This window comes from Abrus precatorius, unplaced genomic scaffold, assembly GCF_003935025.1.
Source record: "Abrus precatorius isolate BTA unplaced genomic scaffold, Abrus_2018 Scaffold4, whole genome shotgun sequence".
In the NCBI taxonomy this organism is placed as follows: Eukaryota; Viridiplantae; Streptophyta; class Magnoliopsida; order Fabales; family Fabaceae; genus Abrus; species Abrus precatorius.
Genome location: NW_020874384.1, coordinates 1,489,537 through 1,509,689, shown reverse-complemented (window position 1 = coordinate 1,509,689; position 20,153 = coordinate 1,489,537). Strand labels below are relative to the sequence as shown.

General features: G+C 30.1%; 1 protein-coding gene across 5 annotated transcripts; it reads right to left on the bottom strand.

Moving 5' to 3' along the window:
• Positions 1-327: 327 nt before the first annotated feature.
• LOC113865555 (tropinone reductase-like) lies at positions 328-18,077 on the bottom strand. 5 transcript variants are annotated; one of them, XM_027500201.1, is made up of 6 exons: positions 11,232-11,311; positions 10,664-10,871; positions 9,742-9,961; positions 9,546-9,652; positions 9,269-9,442; positions 328-580 (listed from the first exon to the last, which is right to left on the bottom strand). In XM_027500201.1, the coding sequence occupies exons 1-6, from the start codon at positions 11,309-11,311 to the stop codon at positions 395-397; spliced, it is 975 nt and encodes a 324-aa protein (XP_027356002.1). In that variant the 3' UTR covers positions 328-394. The 5 variants fall into 5 exon arrangements, 2 of the variants coding, with proteins under 2 accessions (XP_027356002.1, XP_027356003.1); XM_027500202.1 differs by lacking the exons at positions 328-580; positions 9,269-9,442; positions 9,546-9,652; ... (1 more) ...; positions 10,664-10,871; positions 11,232-11,311 and adding exons at positions 16,633-16,803; positions 16,891-16,997; positions 17,079-17,298; positions 17,457-17,664; positions 17,998-18,077; XR_003504999.1 differs by lacking the exons at positions 328-580; positions 9,269-9,442; positions 9,546-9,652; ... (1 more) ...; positions 10,664-10,871; positions 11,232-11,311 and adding exons at positions 927-946; positions 1,031-1,247; positions 17,457-17,552.
• Positions 18,078-20,153: the final 2,076 nt, after the last annotated feature.

Sequence of the window (20,153 nt, the reverse complement as noted above, 5' to 3'; positions counted from 1 at the left end):
AAAAAAAGGACTTCAATTTTCTGCCTAACTTTCGCTTTTTTGAGCCATTACTTGCACTTTGATCATCAGTTTATGATGTACTTGGGACAAGTTAATCTTGAAGTGAGAAGTCCAAACAACAGCAACAGTTGAACTGAGATACGTCTAACGTATATAATAAAATGGTAACATCCAGCATTTATCATCACCATTAAACAAGACCAGCTACATTAATATACAAGGTCAATATTTATCAATACAAACTTCGTGATTATTTCTATTTCAACCTATAATTCTACTCGAATTTCCCCCCATCCACATAATATATAGATTGAACCTATGACACTTTATTCTTAACATCAATATAAAAAGGTAATACAAGAGTGTATCAGACCAAACACCGAAAGTGTTGCTTCTAAAGATGGCTTATATGGACACCATTCACTGTTAACCCACCATCAGCAGGAATTGTCTGTCCTGTAATGTAAGAGGCTGATGGTAAGCAGAGGAATGCCACCAAAGAAGACACCTCATTTGCCTCTCCTATCCTCCCAAGAGGGGTTCTTGAAATGAAAGCATTAAGAAGTTTTTCATCTTTAAAGTGCCGCAAGGAAATAGTAGTAATTCAGTCCAGAGAAAAGTAAAGAAATGACAAAAGAATACACCAAGACTAATTTGGTGGAAGTTGCTTAAAAACAAGTAACTATAGTATAATGAATTATATAGGGTAAAAGTTGTTGATATTAAAAAAAAATGAGTTTCAATCGAAAGACGCAATTGTTACATAACCAAAAAATAAAATAAAATGGGACACACACATTTATAAATTAAAAGCAAGAGAAAATTATATATATTTTTCTTTCTCTTCTAATTACAAGGATAAAAGTATTCTAACATCAACAATAGAAAATTACCTTCTCTTTGGCCCACTCACATGCCAAATTTTCAGTCAGTTGGTTGATTACTCCTGCATGTTAATTACATATTTGAAAATTACCAGTTGCATAACTCTTCCACAGGAAATATGATGAATTGATGATGAAACAATCACGTTTGGTTGCACCATATATGGATCCTACATTGATTGATACCACACCAGCAATGGAGGATACAAAAATGATGCTTGCAGTCTCTGAAGCTTATAGAAGAGGATGCACTAGCTGGCTTATGTGGAAAGCAGATTCAAGATTCGTATTGAGTAGAAATGATAATTCTTCCTCTGTAAAATCCACGGTCTGTTTATAAATGTTTGTTCCCACATTGTTGACCTAAATCCGTACACAATGTAAGCCTATATACTAAAAACATTAACCAAAACAATATACTGCAGAATATTTAGTTAACAAAATATTTATTAAGAAAAAGGTGGAAAAATTGATACAATTTCATGTCATCCAAATCAATTAATAACTCACAAGGATATTGAGTTTGGCATTAGACTTTAGTTAATAAATTCGACTCACTTTATTTGGTAAAATATGTATGTTTTTCTCCAACATAAATATGTTTTGTTACTCAGTACTATGTGACAATTCAAATATACTGTTTTCATAGGAGATACTTTTAGTTTTAGAAAAAATGTTATGTAATTATTCTAAAAATAATCAATTCTATTTTAAAAATATAAACTAACCACATAAAACTATTAATTACCTTGGAGATATATGAAAATTAATCATTAGAATACTTATCGTTCAAATTGTTGATGTATGCGCTTGTAATGCGGAGGAAAATACAGAGGAATAATATTCTTTTCTTTATTAATTTTTATAATATTTTTCATACTCATTTTGTTTTCTTAATTTTTTTTTCATTACATCACTTATCTAAAACCCGTAAATATTTTGCGTGTGTAACAATGCCACAAACACTTTGGCAGCAGGTTGCTGCTCTCAGAGATTGCTAAATGAGTCCCCATGTGCATCTGACGCTATAGGCAAATTGAGATCAAAACGCGGTCGCTTCGAAGAGCTGGCACCGTTGTCTCCGTTGGGGTGCAGAAAGCTATCTAACTAGAGTCTAGAGCTCCTCTAGGCCCAATAGACTGAGACATCCCCCGGATTTAACTCAGAGCTTAAAATCTCTGTTAAAAAGGAGGATAAGTGTGATAGTCATCATAATCAAAGTGAGTAAGACTTTTACAACTATAAATACAACCACAAACAATACCCAATCCTCTTCTACTGAAATTTTTTCTATTCTCTTAAACTCACCAATTTCATTACCAAAAAGTTGTGTCAGAATTTGTTAAGTCCACAGTGTTTTCAGAAGAAAAAAGTCTCTGGCCAACAAGATCAATTTGTTGATCCTCAGAAAACAGTCTCCCATTAAAGAGTATGTCAAATCTACCAGAATGGATCAATGTGAATTACCTGCCACTCAAAAGAGCAATATATTGATCTTGAGATCCCTAAGACATTTATAGATCACTGGAAGACTGAGGGATATACTGCTCTATACTTTGGAACAATCAGATTAGTCCTATCTCTGCATGGTAGGAAAAATCTTCTAGTTACTGTCAGAATTTCTCTTCTTGATACCACTTATATCCACTATGAGCATGCTGTTATAGCCACTTTGCTAACCACCCTTCATGCTGGAAGTGTGGTTCTCACTATTTTCTCAAACTACAATGTCTCTTTGAAAGACAAGACTCTCCCAACTAGGTTGAAGGTTCGAATTCAACTTACTGGAGCTGAGTAGATTGAAGAAGCTCTATCTGCAACTCTTCATCATCAAATGATTTACAGGCTATAGAATCATGCTTATGATCTTCCTCTTCCAGGAATGGTTAATGACAACCTTGTTGTTATTGCCAACAGAAATGAGGATGAAGTTCTTTCTATCATTCAAGTTCCCAGACAAATTCCTAGAGAAGAACTTCTCAAGCTAATTCCTCTTGAATGGACAACCAATTATGAGAAGATCAAGAAAAATAACAAACTAATTCAGTCCTTTGAAGCCACTTTCAGAAGATCTATAGCTGGTGGTGTTCGGACTATATTCAAAAAGTTAGAAGATGAACCTAGCCAGTTCTCCAATTGTTTTCAATCAATGATGGTTATTCCAGTTGAGGGAGAAGACATAATTCTATTATACAGTTTCAAATCTGATGGATCTTCTATCTTTTCAGATAAATTTGATGGTCATTTCATGTAGGATGTTGATTCTTCTAAGTGTGATCCTGACTATGATTGTTGGATGCATACTAGTGATACATCTGATGAAGAATCAGATGATGATGATGAAGAGAATTCAAAGAAGAAAAAAAAAAGAAACCTTGCAAACCACCTCCTCAACCTAGAAGGAGAGACCCTGGATTTACTCCATAGGTAGGAATAAGGAAAGAAAGAAAGCCTCCTCCTATTTATGAGGAAGCCCTTGAAATCCTGAAAAAAGAAGGACTTTTATCTAAGCCTCCTAGTGATGCTGATTTGATCACTTGGCCGCCTCCTCCAAGACTCTGCAATTCTTTCATCTCTTCTCCAGAAAAAGTTCAAAGTCTCATTCCTTGCATGATGTTTTCAAAATATGATGAAGAATTTCCTTCACTTGAAAGGAAAGTTGATCCTGTCACTAAGGTCAATACCAGGCCATTAGTGATACCCTCTGAAGTCCAATTTGATGGAGTTCTGAAAATTTCATCTTAGGCTGAAGAAGTTCTCAACTGGCAAACTGAGAATTCTCTAGCCCAAAACAAACTTTTGAAAAAGATAGATGGAAAAATAGACCAGATTGCTGAATCTGTCCACAAGAATGATAAAAAACTTCAATACCTTTATGATAAACTCAAAAAGTATTACAAAAAATCTCAAAACCAAATTGCTAGATTGAAGTTAGATATCTCAAAACTGACTAAAGAAAAGGCCATGTTTACAGGAGAATATCATAAAAAAGATAAAGAGATCAGGAGACTCAAAGAGCAGATCAAAGAAATGGATGAATTGATTTATGCAAAACAACAAAATAGGGATCATGAACTAAATCCCCTTTTTTGTACCATCTCCTGTTCAATCGACTTATTATTCTCCTTTCAGTCCATCTCTTTTTTACTCTAGGAAAACGTTCATAGCACCTTCATACTCTCTTCCTTCAGCTTATAGGCCAAAACCTTAAGTTCTTCAGATGATGATCAATCCCCTCTTCCAAAGAAATCCTCAAAAACTAGCCCATAAAAGACCTTTTTCCAAGGATTAGTAACTGAGAGAGAAAATATTACTGAAGAATCTGATTATAGCTTATCTGAAGAAGATACAACCACTGAATTCTCTAGAACTTCTAATCTTGATTCGTAGAGCAATTCAGAAATATTTGAAGAACCGTCTGAGACAATTTCGACAGAAACATCAGAAATATCAGAAAATAATTTCACTGACATTACTAGAATGATGATGGTTTATACTGCTGAGTCCAACAATGTTAAAGGATCTTTTTATAATTCTCAAGAAGATGAAGATGAAGAAGTAAATAAAAGAGATAAAAAAGGCTCCAAACTCAATGGAGGTCCTTATTTTACTCTTGATGATGTTTCTCCTCAGCATTGGAGGAAAAGATTACTCGATTTTGGTGCATGGCTTGATACAAAATTCATGAAGACGGATGTTGAACCATATAAAGTCATTGAAGAATTTTGTTGCAGAAGGATTGGCTCTCTGAAAGAGTGGTACCACAATCTTGGAAGTGTCAAACAAGACCAGTTTCATCAATTATCCAATACACGTTCTGTCCTTGGAGCGATACACCAAGAGTTTGTAGGAGATATGAATCTTTATGATAAGAAAGTCAGGCAAGATTATTTTGAGATAAAGTGTTGCTCATTAAAGAAAAGTCATCTGAACAAGCACCACAAAAGAATGGTGGAAAGTTTTTATCTTCTTAATGGATACAATGATACAAGTCTCAAAAACACCTATGTTGCTTCTCTTCCTTAGGAATTAAAACCTGAAATTCACAAAATGATTACGGCCCAAGGAATAGACTTAACTAATTTGAGTCTTGAACAAATCTACCAGATGACTATTGAAGCTTTTGATAAACTTTGCAGACAACATTTATTTTTTACAGATGTCATAAATCAAAGATCAAAATTCACAAAAGCCTACAAGAAGAATTATCTTGAGATCTGATGCAAAGACAAGAAATGTGTTTGTTCATCCAAAAAGAAAGGAAAGATCAAGAAGTTTTCGAAAAAGAAGAAGAAGAAAAATGAAATTTTTCGAAAAAAAATCAAAAAGGGGAAAGAATAAAGGCACCAGATGCTTCATATGTGACAAAAAAGGGCATTTCGCCAAAAAATGTCCCAATAAAGATGTCAAAGCTCAAAATTTGGTAAATTCTTTAGACCCTTTTGAAGGAGATATTGAATCAGAATATTCTGAACAAGAAGAAGCTGACCAAGACACTGTTTTTGCCATTCAAGACTCCTCTGATGATTCTTCAGAATCATCTGATAGAGAAAGTGGTTTTATACCTCTTTATTCGGCCTAAGAAGTCAATAGCCTTACTCTAACCTTATCACAACCTTGTGTTGAAGTTCAACTCCTTTCTTCAAAATTTGCTACACCCATCAAAGCTATTGTTTACATGGATCCTGAAGCACAAAGAAAAATGATAAATCCAGACATTCTTTCCAAAGAAGTCTAGAGAAAAGATTCCTCTTTATTTGTAACTGCTAATGGGAAACTTTTCAAAACCAATTTGGTCTCAAAGAAGCCAATTGGTATTAAACTTTTTCCAGACTGTTTAGTTTGGATGAAAGTTATAGGAAGCCATCTTCCTAACAAGGATATTCTTTTTGGTATGGATGCATACTATCCGATGGAAAAGCTTTAGATATTACCAAAAGGAATTAAATTCAAAAGAAACTTCAAGTCATACACTGATATACTGAAACTTTATTCTCTTGAAGAATGTCCAGAAGATTATGATGAAATAAAAGAGAAACTAAAAAAATTATATGTAGAAGGACATAATCCTGTTTGGCATAATCTAGAATTCTTTGTTTAGCTTCCTTTTAAACTCAATGAAGATATCAATCCTACAAAAGTCACTCATCCTGTAGTGAATCCTAGTGACCTCCATTTGTCTAGACAAGAATGCAATGAACTATTAAGGCAAGGATTGATTGAACCAACAAAGTCTGAATGAGCATGTCAAACATTCTATGTGGAGAAAAGGTCAGGAAAATTAAGAGAAAAAAAAAATTAGTAATTGACTACAAACCATTAAACCATTTCCTCAAAGATGATAAATTTTCTGTTCCAAAGACCTCTTCTCTTTCCACACTTATAAAAGAAGCCATGATTTTTTCAAAGTTTGATTTAAAATATGATTTTTGGCAATTGGGGATAGATTCAACAGATAGATACAAAACTGCTTTCTGTATTCTCAATGCTCAATATTAATGGAAAGTACTTTCATTTGATTTAAAGGTTGCACCGTCTTTATTCCAAAAGGCCATGACAAGAATCTTTGAGTCTATCTTAGACAGTATTCTCATTTACATTGATGAGGTACTCCTATTCTCCAAAGATAAAGAATCTCATAAGATTCTTCTGAATAAATTCTTTGAACTTGCTGATCATCATGGAATCATATTGTCTGAAAAGAAGATACAATTGGCTCAATCCTAGATAGATTTTTTGAGAATGCATTTTTCTAAGGGAAATTATCAACCTCAACCTTATATTGCAGAAGAATTGCTTAATTTTCCTGATGAAAATTTTACTGTCAAACAGATCCAACAATTTTTAGGGGTCTTGAATTATATTAGGGATTTTATTCCTAATGTTGCTAAATATACAAGTCATCTATCAAAGCTTTTAAGGAAAAACCCTTCACCAGACTGAAGCTGTTCGTCATTTGAAACAGATAGCTCAAAATCCTCCACCATTAAAAGTTCTTGGAGAAGGAAAAAGGATCTTACAAACTGATGCCAATGATCATTACTGGGGAGCTGTTCTGTTAGAAGAAATAAAGGGGAAAAAGGCTTATTGTGGACGTGCTAGTGGACAATTCAAAGAATCAGAGAAGCATTATCATACTACATTCAAAGAAGCTCTGGTAATAAAAAAATGAAATCCAAAAATTTGATTTCTATTTAAGAGGACACAATTTTGAAGTTCAAATGGATAATTCCTCTTTTCTAGCTCTTCTTGAGTTCAACAACAAAATGTCTCCTGATCCTCAAATTCTTAGGCTTAAGAATTAGTTCTCCAGGTATGATTTTACTGTTAAACATATCAAAGGAGAAAAGAATATTGTCCCTGATCTATTATACAAACCAAAAAAGCCTATCTCCATTATCACCTCTGCACATAGTTATCCACTAATATTCCCACTCAACATAACTGAAGCAAGTACAAGTTACCAACCTCTTTAGGTCTTTCCACCTGAGTTGAATAATGATTATTTCCTCACCATAGAATACATCAAAGATTTTGCTCGAAATCATATGTTCCATTACCTAGCTCTTTCTCTTCATAACCATGGTGTCAAACCAAAATCTTCATGGTTCCATCCTGATGCTCCTTATCTAAATATTTTTGCTTTATTAATGGAGTTTCCTATGATTGAAGAAGAACTTTGGTATTTATAGTGTGTCACTCTCTTATTTCATTATCTCATAGTTTTTCCCACATTCAAGATGTTTGAATTTCTTAATAATCCTCAGCCTGGGTCATCCCTGTTATGGAAATTCTTGACCTGGTTCCAACCTATTCAGTATTGGAAGAAAAGATATTCAGTCTGAAATGGAAGGAGTCTGTATTTGGAAAGAAATTAATTTACCTCCTCTTGAGTTTTCAAAAAATATTACTGTGGTAATTATTCATAGACCTTATTTCAAATATCCAGTTTCCAAATTAATATATACTTAAAATCAAGTTAGATTTTGAAACACTTATGGAAGTATAAGGGATATAGCAGAACTAGAAAGACCACCATTTCATCAGGCTGATGTGATTACTCATCTCCATGTTGAAAATGGAGCCTAGGAGGAAATGATTAAAGTAAACTCCACATGTACAAAGTTAAAATCTATGGATATTATCTGCCTTCCAGATCCTTGTGATCAAAATATGTGGAACAAAGTCTAATAAGTAATTCCACCTTTGATCTCTTCCAGCATTACTTTTGAAAATTGAGAAAGAGAAAGTCATGTCATAATTAGTGGTGGAGCTGAATCATCACATGCTATTGATACAATAATAGACTCTCAGGATCCATACGAATCTGTAATGGATCCGGAAGGATGGGGAACTAATGATGACCCAAATTTGTCTCCAAGCCATGAGCCTATCTGCAAGGACTGAAAAATATCCAAAAAGTAACTTTATGTAATAAAGCATCTTTATGTATTATGTTTTTAGTGTAACTTATATGTACTAAAAGTTTTCTTCTTTGTTTGCTTGCTCAAAGGCACTTTATAAAAGGTTGGATTCTTATCCAAACCTGTCTCTTATAATAATTATGTTTGTTTTCATCCTCTATATATTGAAGAACTCTTGCCCTTTAGTGGCAGACCGAATTGAAAATAAAACTTGTGTTTTCATATGTCATGAGTTCTTTTTAAATTTCTTTCTGAAAGCTTTGCTTATGATGACTATCCTCTAGTCCCTGACTAGAAGTAAGTATGCTTTGATAGATTAAATTGGCATGAGTATAAAAAAAATGCATGTAGATTTACTTAAAGTATTAGAAAGTGCCATAGAATTTTATTTCTGTTATTATATTGAAGGCTTTCGATTACTTGTACGTTAATATTCAATTTAACAGTTTTTTATAACAAGTTAGAATCTGTTTACTCTATCATTAAAATTGACTTTACAAAAAGTCAAACATGATTGTAACAGTCTATTATTTTAATTTGCGTAAAAATAACTTTATAATTGTATTCAAATCAATCTTGAAATGAGAAGTATATATAAACGATGAAAGTTGAACTGATATACGTCTACCATATAAAAATAGACGTATTTTAATTATCTATACTTAAGTTTTATTATATATATATATATATATATATATATATATATATATATATATATATATTCTCTTTTTATACATCATATCAAAACCAAAAAAACAAAGCTCTCCGGTGTCCAAACACGATTTTTGTATTTATGCATGGCCAACTACATATTACATACCCATAAAGAAAAAACATGTTACACACGGTCAATAATATTAAGACAAACTTCAATTTATTCTTATCATTGATATAAAAGCAAACTCAAGTGGGAGCGTAATGCACCAAGCACCGAAAATCTTGCTTCGAAGCCTAGCTTATATAGATAGTATTCACTGTTAACCCGCCATCAACACAGATTGTTTGTCCTGTAATGTAAGAGGCTGCTGGTAAGCATAGGAATGCCACCAAGGAAGACACCTCGTTTGAATCTCCAATCCTCCCAAGAGGGGTTCTTGAAGTGAAAGCATTATTAAGTTTTTCGTCTTTGAAGTGCTACAAAGAAATAATGACAAAATACCCTTAGTCCCGAATCAAGTAAACAAATGACAAATAAGTAATACAAATACATACACTAACATTAACAATAGAAAATTACCTTGTCACCTGTAGGGGTTCGGATTGCCCCTGGTGCAACACAATTAGTCCTTATATTATCTTTGGCCCATTCACATGCCAAATTTTTGGTCATTTGGTTCATTGCTCCTGCATGTCAATAATGTGTACTTTAATTACTTATCTACTTCTTCTTAGGCTCTTACCCTCTAACTCTTTCCCAGGAAATAAACAATTACCTTTTGTTGCACTATACACAACGGATCCTACATTTATGGATGCCACACCAGCAATGGAGGATATGAAAATGATGCTTGCAGTTTCTGAAGCTTTTAGCAAAGGATGTGCTAGCTGGCTTATATGGAAAGCGGATTCAAGATTTGTATTCACCAGAAATGAGAAATCTTCCCCTGTGTATTCCATGGTCGGTTTCTGAATGTTCGTTCCCACATTGTTCACCTAAATCCGTACGTAAATGTAAGCTCAATACGGAAAAAAAAAAACAGATAAAATAATAAAAAATAGATTCCGAATTAATGTTTGAAAAATGTTTCATGTAACACTAAAAGTAGTCATGTTTAAATATTTTATTTTATATTAAGGGTACGTTTTTCTCCTGCATATATGTATATATAAAAAATTAAGGTTTTAATGTATTTTTAGATCATATTTTAACAACTTTTTTATCTTATTTTTTCAAACAACTTTTTTTATGTTTTAATTTTAAATTTTTATGATTTTTTTTTGTCTTTAACTCTTATTTTTTATTTGATTAAGTAAGATGCTGTCATTTTTTTTTTATTGAACTATATTAATTATAGAAAATAAAAATAAAAATTTATTAAAATATTAGAATTTAAAAAATATTTAGAATGACTAAAAAAAAATTAACTAAAAGGTAAGACGAAAAATATATTTAAGAAAAAAAAAAATAAAGTAAGTACAAGATAAACCTATTTAATATCCATTTCTATATCGAATTTTAGTTGTTTAAACAGTGGAACTGTTAATCCTAAATCTTATCTTCTTACATTCAATTCCATACCATTATACTATAGGCAGAAGAGAAAATTTGAACAAAAGAGGGAAAAAATAATAATAAAAGGTAAATATAATAAATATAAGAGTAAAAGTATAAACAATGTTAAACGAATTTCTCACTAGGATATCGAGTTTGCCATTAAACTCAGATGAGACTCTAGTTATGAGCTCCTCTCTGTTTGCACGAGATGACACGTCACAAACTGAACCCATAACTTTGTATCCTTTTGTAGCCCATTCATGTAATGATTCATTGAGTTGAGAATGATTCCGAGAGCAAGTGTAAACAGTGGCCCCAAGCTGTGCCAGCTCCTCCACAATAGCATATCTAGTAAGAACAAATTGGAGGAACGGTGAGAAACATGTCTAATGCAAGACCCACATTTTTTAAATGTTGTTCATATATTGTCGTTGGCTGACTAAAGAGTGTTGTAAAAATATTGAATGGAAATAGAATTATCATAACATGTTAGCTGTGTAGTTTATACAAATTACCCAACAATTTATAAGCCTTATATGTCCTAGATCTAGCTTTGTTGTTAATTGATACTTGACAAATTAACCAAATTAACGGGCACATATTTCAGTAACAACTTTCAGAATTTACTATATATATATATATATATATATATAGCAGGAACAAAAAAATAATCAACAAAAAGAAGGTAGAAGAGTGGAAGAGAGTAACCCTATTCCTTGAGATCCCCCAGTGACCAAAGCTGTCATCCCCTGTAAAGACCACCTGCTACCTATGTTTGCCTCAGCCATTTATCCTTAATTTCTCTGCAATTTACTATTGGCCTCTAAAATATCTGATACTTCACATATGTACCTTCCCAAATGTCATATATATAGTTTTTCAGAGAGTTAAAACGGGGGGCTATCTTAGTGGTTTTCATATGATATATTTTTAACATAAACTTTTGGAATCAAAATTAAAATGAAAAATTATTATTGGACCATCTATTAATAAGTTGCATTTACTTTTGAAAAGTTATATACTTTTCTTAAAATGAAAATTTTATCATTGTCTTTAGCACACTCCTTTATCTTTCGTTCAAAAAGCATTCAGCATCTAACCATATTGGTAGTAAAATTTTCACTAGGAACTTGCTTTCTGGCTAGGGCATCTAAAACAAAAACAAACACAGGATGTATGTTGACATTACAACGAATGATGATGAGGTGGGAAGGCTTAAATTATCTTTTGTCAGTCGCCAGTCGTCATTGATGATCAAACTTTAGGTAATGTGTAGGATAAGAGATCTTACATTTTGAATTAAAATTATTTTGAAATAAATTGTTAAGAATAAGACTTTGGTAAAGGTTTATTAATATTTAACTTTTTAGAAGTATATAATTTATTTGCAATCAATTGTTATAAAAAAAAGGTTTAGCAATTTTACAGCAGTCAATTACTATAAAAGAGTTCACTTCTACTTATGAAGGTAAAAAAAATTATTCTTATTATCGCAAAGAAAAATGTTAACGGTTAAGAAATTAAATATAATACTTTTATTAAAAATATTATTCATGTACTTTATTATTATTTTTGTTATACTTTTAATATTTTATTTTTAATCAAAATTTTTATAATAATGTAAGGTTAGTAAGATCCATTCACAAATCAATATTTTTAATACTCTTTTATGCTTATAATATTTTTATCAAGCATGGGAAACTTTTATTCTTGTGTCATGTTTTTTTACAAAGAAAATGCCTTAGAAAATCCCACTGTCATGTTTTATACTTTGATGATATATCAAAATAAATGTAAATGATTTTAGAAAATAAAAATAGAAATTAAAATATGTATCAATATATTTTCCTCTCTACAAAAAAAAAAAGGATCAATATAACTCTTTTGTTTCAATTTTATGATTTAATTACTATTATAATTAAACTTTATTAAATTCAAATTAATTTAGAAGGCTTTATTATATTACTGAATTCTACCCCTCAAGGAAATATAAATTTTCTTTTCAAATTAGAGACGGCTGTGGTATTACTATAGATAGTGAATGGTTTTTCTTTTGCCACTGAATATAGACATATGAATCATTACTAACGTTGTATTTTCGAACAATTCAAACTCGACTGCTCTTTACCTAGGACGTGACATTGATGCTTACATGATAATGTTTATAACTTATACTTTAAGAACAGTTTAGATTCCTTTTATGATAACAACTAACAAGTAATTAATATACCAGACAAAGTTACATCTGGCTGCGCCTCGTTGCAATACCAATAAACACAATTGAATGATGTCATATTATTGTATATTTTCTGAATTTTTTATAATTTTTTAAAACAAAATTATATATAATAATATATCCAATTGCCTTCGAGATTGACATCAGATTACTCTTTACTCGGTAAATCTGACTTAACTTGACTATATACAAAGATATAAAATGAGTGAAGATTAAATTAGGTGTGTAATTTAAAAGATTATTGAATAACTCATAGGCTAATAAACTAATTTATTTGACAGAAATAAGCTATTATAAGTGTTTAGTTAGTGTGCTTTAACGTCCCAACTTAAAAATTCTAACTTGATAAGCTATTGAATGATTGAATTAATAAAATAAAAGGTTTAATACGCGTTATTTTACTATATATATATAATGCAACAGCTTAGAGTCAATCTCAAAGTGAGAAAAGATGTATAAACCAGAAAAGTTGAACTGATAGACGTCTACATTGTATAAATGATACTACATCAGATATTTATTCAATATCAACTACATATTATACACGGTCAATAATATTACAAAAACAAACTTCAATATTTTTAGTATAGGAAATTTCAACCATCCAAATGATATAAATTGAACCTAGGAGACTACGCTCTTTATTAATTTATTCTTAACAATGATATAGAAGCAAATTCAGACCAAACACCAAAAGTCTTGCTCTTAAGCCTAAATACCATTCATTATTAACCCGCCAAAAGTCTGCACCTTATGTAAGATGCTGCTGGCAAGAAGAGGAATGCCTCCAAAGAAGACACTTCATTTAGTTCTTGATAAATATGTAATTAGACTCCTTTTTTACAGCAATTATGATTGACATTTATTTTAATTGAGTTTTATAATAATTTATATATTAATTATGTAGTTTATTATAAAGAGACCAAAAGTAAATTTTAAGTGCATTTTAAATCCAAAATCGATGAAAAATTAAAACTTTGTAGGAGTCAACATGTTTAGGCTCTTTTATCAAGCACAACAGTGTTTCGAACCCATACACGACTGTGCTTAAAGCTTTGTATGGTCATGTTTATTTTGAGAAGTTTAATTATATAAAGAGCTTTTAGGATTTTCAAACCTTATAAAAGAGGGACATTAGACATCTTGTTTTGACACCGTTGACATTTTATCTTTTATTCTTCGATACATCTTTCATTTCGTTTTTCTTACACGAGATTGATAACATATTTTTACAGAATTTGACGCTTCAAGCGATCGTACTTAAAGACTGAAAAATCATCTTTTTCTAATTTACTTTTCTTTATAACTTTGTTTACGATTATTTTAGTTTTTGAATATTTGTTCCCACATTACCTAAATCCATATGAAAATGTAAGTCTAATATGACAACAAATCCTAATTAAAAAATAGATTTTGAATTAATACTTGGAAAATGTTTCATGTAATTAACAAACTAAAGTGGATACCTTTTGATATTCCTTTTATGTTTTAAGGGAATATTTTTAGGGTGCATAAATACAAATAAATAAAAAATAAAAATAATGATATATAATATCACATACCATATTAATTATTAATGTTTTAAATAGTGAAATTGCTAATTCTCAGTCCTAACTTTCTTACACTTATATTTAACCCAACATTTATCTTACTCTTATGAAAAATAAAAATAATGATAGAAGAGTGGAAGATAGTACCCTATTCCTTGAGATCCCCCAGTGACCAAAGCTGTCATCCCCTATAAAGAGCACCTGTTACCTATGTTTGCCTCAGCCATTTCTCCTTAATTTCTCTGCAATTTACTTTTGGCCAATAAAAGATTTGATACTTCACTCTTCTACCTTTCCAATGGATTATATGTAGTGTGTTTGGGGAGAGAGTACAGAGTTAATAGGGGAACTGCTATCTTAGTGATCTTCATATGACATTTTTAACATAAACATGTGGAATATAAATGAAAATGAAAATTAGTTTGGAACCTTCTAATAACAAGTTGTATTTACTTTTGAAAATGTTATATACAATACTTAAAATGAAAATGTTATCATTATCTTTTTCACCTTTTGATCTTTCGTTTAAAATCATACATCCAATCATAATGTTTAGGTAACAAATCTTTCATTTTTAATTAAAACTATTTTGAAACGGAATTGTTAAGAATAAGACTTTTGGAAAAAAAGTTTATAAACTATATTAGCTACTATTTACTTTTTAGTAGTATTTAAATTATTTACAATCAATTGTTTATATACTTTGATGATATATAAAAATAAATGTTAATAATTTTAGAAAATCAAAATATGTATCAAAATAAATTTGTGATTTTATAATTTAATTACCATTATAATTAAACTTTATTTAATTCAAATTAATGCTGCATTACTAAATTCCATCTTTAACTTGGGGAAATATAGAATTTTTCTTTTCAAATTTAGACGGCTGTATTACTATCGATAGTGAATTATTTTTCTTTTGCAGTGTATATAGACTTAGGAATCATCTTCGACCACTCTCGACTAACATTATATTTTCGAACAATTCAAAGTCGATTTCTCTTTTACCTGGACATGACATTGATCCTTACAGAATAATGTTTACAACTTTTACTTTAAGAACAATTCAAATTCCTCTTCCTTTTATGATAACAACTCAGTGTTTACAGAAAAAGTTACATTTGACTGTGCCTAAAACAATTGAATGATGTCCATCACACTATTTTCTCCGATTTTTTCATAATCATTTAAATTAAACTATACATATTTATAGACCCAATTACTTTCAAGTTAGACATTAGAATTTTCATTTTACAACTTGATGAACCTTTGCAGATAAATCAATATATTTCATATAAATTAATAGGCACCATTAAGAAAAAATTAGAATACATACCCGTTTCCTAAATCTAAACCAATTGATTTATGATGGGTTGATTGGTTTAGGACATATGTGAAAAATAATAACTTAACTCAACTCTCTGTATTAATTTTAATTGCATTCAAGCAATTTTTTCATCCATATCAACGTAACGTGTAAAACCGCCCCTAGACTATTTCTTTTATGACAAATATACTATCGAAATGAATGTATTATCATTCATAATAATATACTGAAATTATTTAAAATTCTATCTAACATGATTTTATCCTGTTTTTGTGTATGTGTTAATTAAGATCAATGACACCTAATGATAATACATTTAATATTTTTTTTTATTAAAACTAAATTTTATCAATTCAATTATTTATTCTTGTAATATTATCATAAAATGTACACATAAAATTTTATATAATTTAGACATTTATAAATATAAAACTTAATTATAACTATTTGTTTATATTTTAAATGATATATCTTCTATTAAAATATATTAAACCACAATATATTAATTAATATTTAAAAATAGTGTAAAATTTTATAAACATAGTTTATTTTACAAGAATTTTATGATTGAATCAATAAAGTTAAATTTTAATTACAAAAAATATTAAAAATTTCATTTAACACGCGCGCGTGCGGGGTTGACAAAATTTGCCGGTTATAATAGCATTCTGGTGATCAGTGTGGGTAGATAAACGTCTATCTTATATAAATGGAAGCATCTAATATTTATATAAACTTCATCGTTCATGCAATCATGCATGGCAACAACATAATTATTACTCGCTCATCAAAAAAGAAAAACATGTTACACACGATCAATAATATTACAAAGACAAATTCTTTTTAAACCCGAGATTTCAACCATCCAAATTAAAAGACATAAATTGAACCTAGAAGACTACACTCCTTACTAATTTATTCTTAACAACGATACAAATGCAACTTCAAGTGGAGTGTAACAGACCAAACACACCAAAAGTCTTGCTCCTAAGCCTATATACCGTTCACTGTTAACCCGCCATCGACGCAGATTGTTTGTCCTGTAATGTAAGAGGCTGCTGGTAAGCATAGGAATGCCACCAAGGAAGACACCTCGTTTGGCTCCCCAATTCCAAGAGGGGTTCTTGACATGAAAGCATTGTAAAGTTTTTCTTCTTTAAAATGCTACAAAGAAATAATGACAAAATACCCTTAGTCCAGAATCAAGTCAAAATAGTAATACATACATTAAAAATAACGATAGAAGATTACCTTGTCACCCAAAGGGGTTCTGATTGGCCCTGGTGCAACACTATTAGTCCTTATATTATCTTTGGCCCATTCACATGCCAAATTTTTGGTCATTTGGTTCATTGCTCCTGCATGTCAATAACGTGTACTTTGATTACTTAACTTCTTCATCTTACCCTCTAAGTCTTTCCTAGGAAATGAACAATTACCTTTTGTAGCACCATATACAACGGATCCTACACCTATTGATACCACACCAGCAACGGAGGATATGAAAACGATGCTTGCAGCTCCGGAAGCTTTAAGGAGAGGATGTGCTAACTGGCTTATGTGGAAAGCTGATTCAAGATTCGTATTTACTAGAGATGAGAAATCTTCCCCAGTGAAATCCAAGGTCGGTTTCTGAATGTTTGTTCCCACGTTGTTTACCTATATTCGTACACAAATGTGTAAGCCTAATATGGCAAACTTTAACAGAAAAAGAATTTTCCTAATTAAAAAATGGATTCCGAATTAAACCTCAATCTTAACTCAAGAAAAGGTGGGAAAATAACTTCAATTTCACGTCATTTAAACGAATTACTCACAAGGATATTGAGTTTGCCGTTGAATTGAGAGGAGACTCTAGTTATGAGCTCCTCTCTGTTTGCACGAGATGACACGTCACAAACTGAACCCGTAACTTTGTATCCTTTTGTAGTCCATTGATGTAACGATTCATTGAGTTGAGATTGATTCCGCGAGCAAGTGTGAACAGTAGCCCCAAGCTGTGCCAACTCCTCCACAATAGCATATCTAGAAAGAACATATAGGAGGAACGGTGAGAAACACATCTCATGGAAGACCCACATATTTTATACTTTTTTCTCTCTTAAATTGTAAGAGTGTTGTAAACCTATTTCGTGGAAACATAATTATCATAACATGTTTACTTCGTAGTTCATACAAATTACCAAACAATTCATTAGCTTTGTGTCCACTAACTTTGTTGTTAATTGGTACTTGACAAACAGGTATATATTTCAGTAACCATTTTCATAATTAACTATATATTATCTAGGAGGAATGAAAAATTAAATAAACTAATAATGTGCAAGAAGGAAAGGGAGAGGAGTGGAAGATAGTAACCCGATTCCTTGGGATCCTCCAGTGACCAGAGCTGTCATCCCCTGCAAAGACCACCTGCTACCAATGTTTGTCTCAGCCATTTCTTCACAACTTTGCTATTGGCCTCTAAAATATTTGATACTTCACACTTCTACCTTCCCAATGGTTGGGTTGTACTCGTATATATAGAATTTAGGGAGGGTTTGTTTAAAGTGAAAACTGGGGGTGCTATCTTAGTGGTTTTCTCGAGATATTTTTAACATAAAGTATTAAATATACCTAATGTTTATTAAAAATATAAATTAAACACGTAAAGTTATTAGTTATTTTGCGTAATATGAAAAATAAACAACTTTATAAGAACACTTGTCGATCGATATGTTGAATAAATAAATAAATATTATGTTAAAAGATCATTAAGAAAATTATAGGAAGAATATAGTATTATACTAGTTAATAAAAAATATTATTTTAATTTTTTAACTAATGTATTAAAAGTGTTAGTTAATAATTTTTAAAATTTTATTGTAAAATAAAAATTAAAATGAAAAATATTATGTAGGCTTCTAAGAACCAGTTGCATTTACTTTTCAAATTATCATAATTAGATATTAAATTTTGAACAAGTAACTTGCTTTCTGATTATTAGGGCACTTAAAACAAAAGCAACAGAGGATGGATGTTGACAATTGATGTGACAAATTGACAATTAGGCAGGGCAGGCGTAAAATTATCCTTGGTAGTCGCCAGACGGGATTGATGATTAGGTAGTGTTTAGGATAAGAAATCTTTTAATTAAAATAATTAGCTTGAAACGAAAATTTAAGAATAAGTTTTTCTTTGTAAGAATTTATAAAAATATATTTATTTATTATTTATGTATTTTATATATTATTTATTTATAATCAATTATTATATGAAAAGTTAGCAATTTTACAATTAATTACTATAAAGTGTTATTTCTATGACGATCAAAATGTTTTATTCATATTTAAAAAAATTGTGATTAATGTTCCGAAAATACTGATTAAAAATTAAATATAATTTTTTATAAAATTTTATTCATGAATTTTTACTGTAATTTTTAATAACTTTTTATTCTATAAACAATATTCTTAAGGTATTGATTACTAAAATTCATTCACAAACTAATATTTTAAAAATTTTATTTTCTTTTATTAAATATGACAAACTTTTATTTGTGTCAAACAAATTTTTTAACAAAAAATAACTTTAGAAACCTATTTCATCGTTTTAAAATTTGCTGATATATAAAAAAAATGAAAAATGTTAATAATTTTAAGAAGTAAGAATAGAAATTAAAAAATATTTATTTTAATGTAATTTTAATTTATATTTTAATTGCTATTCTAATTGAATTTGATTAAATTCATGTTAAGACGGCTGTATTACTAAATCGAAAAGTATTTGATTTACTGTTAGGGTATACCTATATATATATATAAATAAAATTGAAATTGGTGAAATCAAAATTCCATCTCATGTTCAAAGTTTGGTCCACCAATGTCGTATTTTCGAACAATTCAAAGTCAACTTTTCATTTACCAGGATATGACATAGATGCTTACCGAAAAAGTTACACTAGGCTGCGGGTATAACAACCGACAAAAATTTAATTAACTAAGTAAATTAAAGATTATATCAATGAAAAAAAAAATAGAGTAAAAAAATTATTATTAAGATGTAAAGCTGTCAAAATGATAGTCCAGCTCAACTTGGTACGTGTAACGAGTTCAAATGGGTCAAATTTATTTAGTTCAAGATAAAAATAAACTTACATTTTTATTATTCAAACTCAATCTTATACATTCTACATGTTTATATGAGTTGATTTGATAGTTTGAATAATTATTTTTATTTTTATAACAATAAGTTACTATTTTTTTTTACTATTTTCTATTTTTGCATCAGGTCATTTTAAGTTATTTTTGTAACAACTTATATATATATATATATATATATATATATATATATATTATGGTAATCCATCGATATTTTGGTCCTCTTCCAAGCTTTATTATAATAGAGCTACTGCTCCTGATCTTATTTTAAAAGAAAAACAAGATTTTATTCAAAGTTTTAATTCTAATGATATTTATATTTGGAATATCGATGGATTATCTGAATATAATATCATTGCCAAACTTCAAAATATG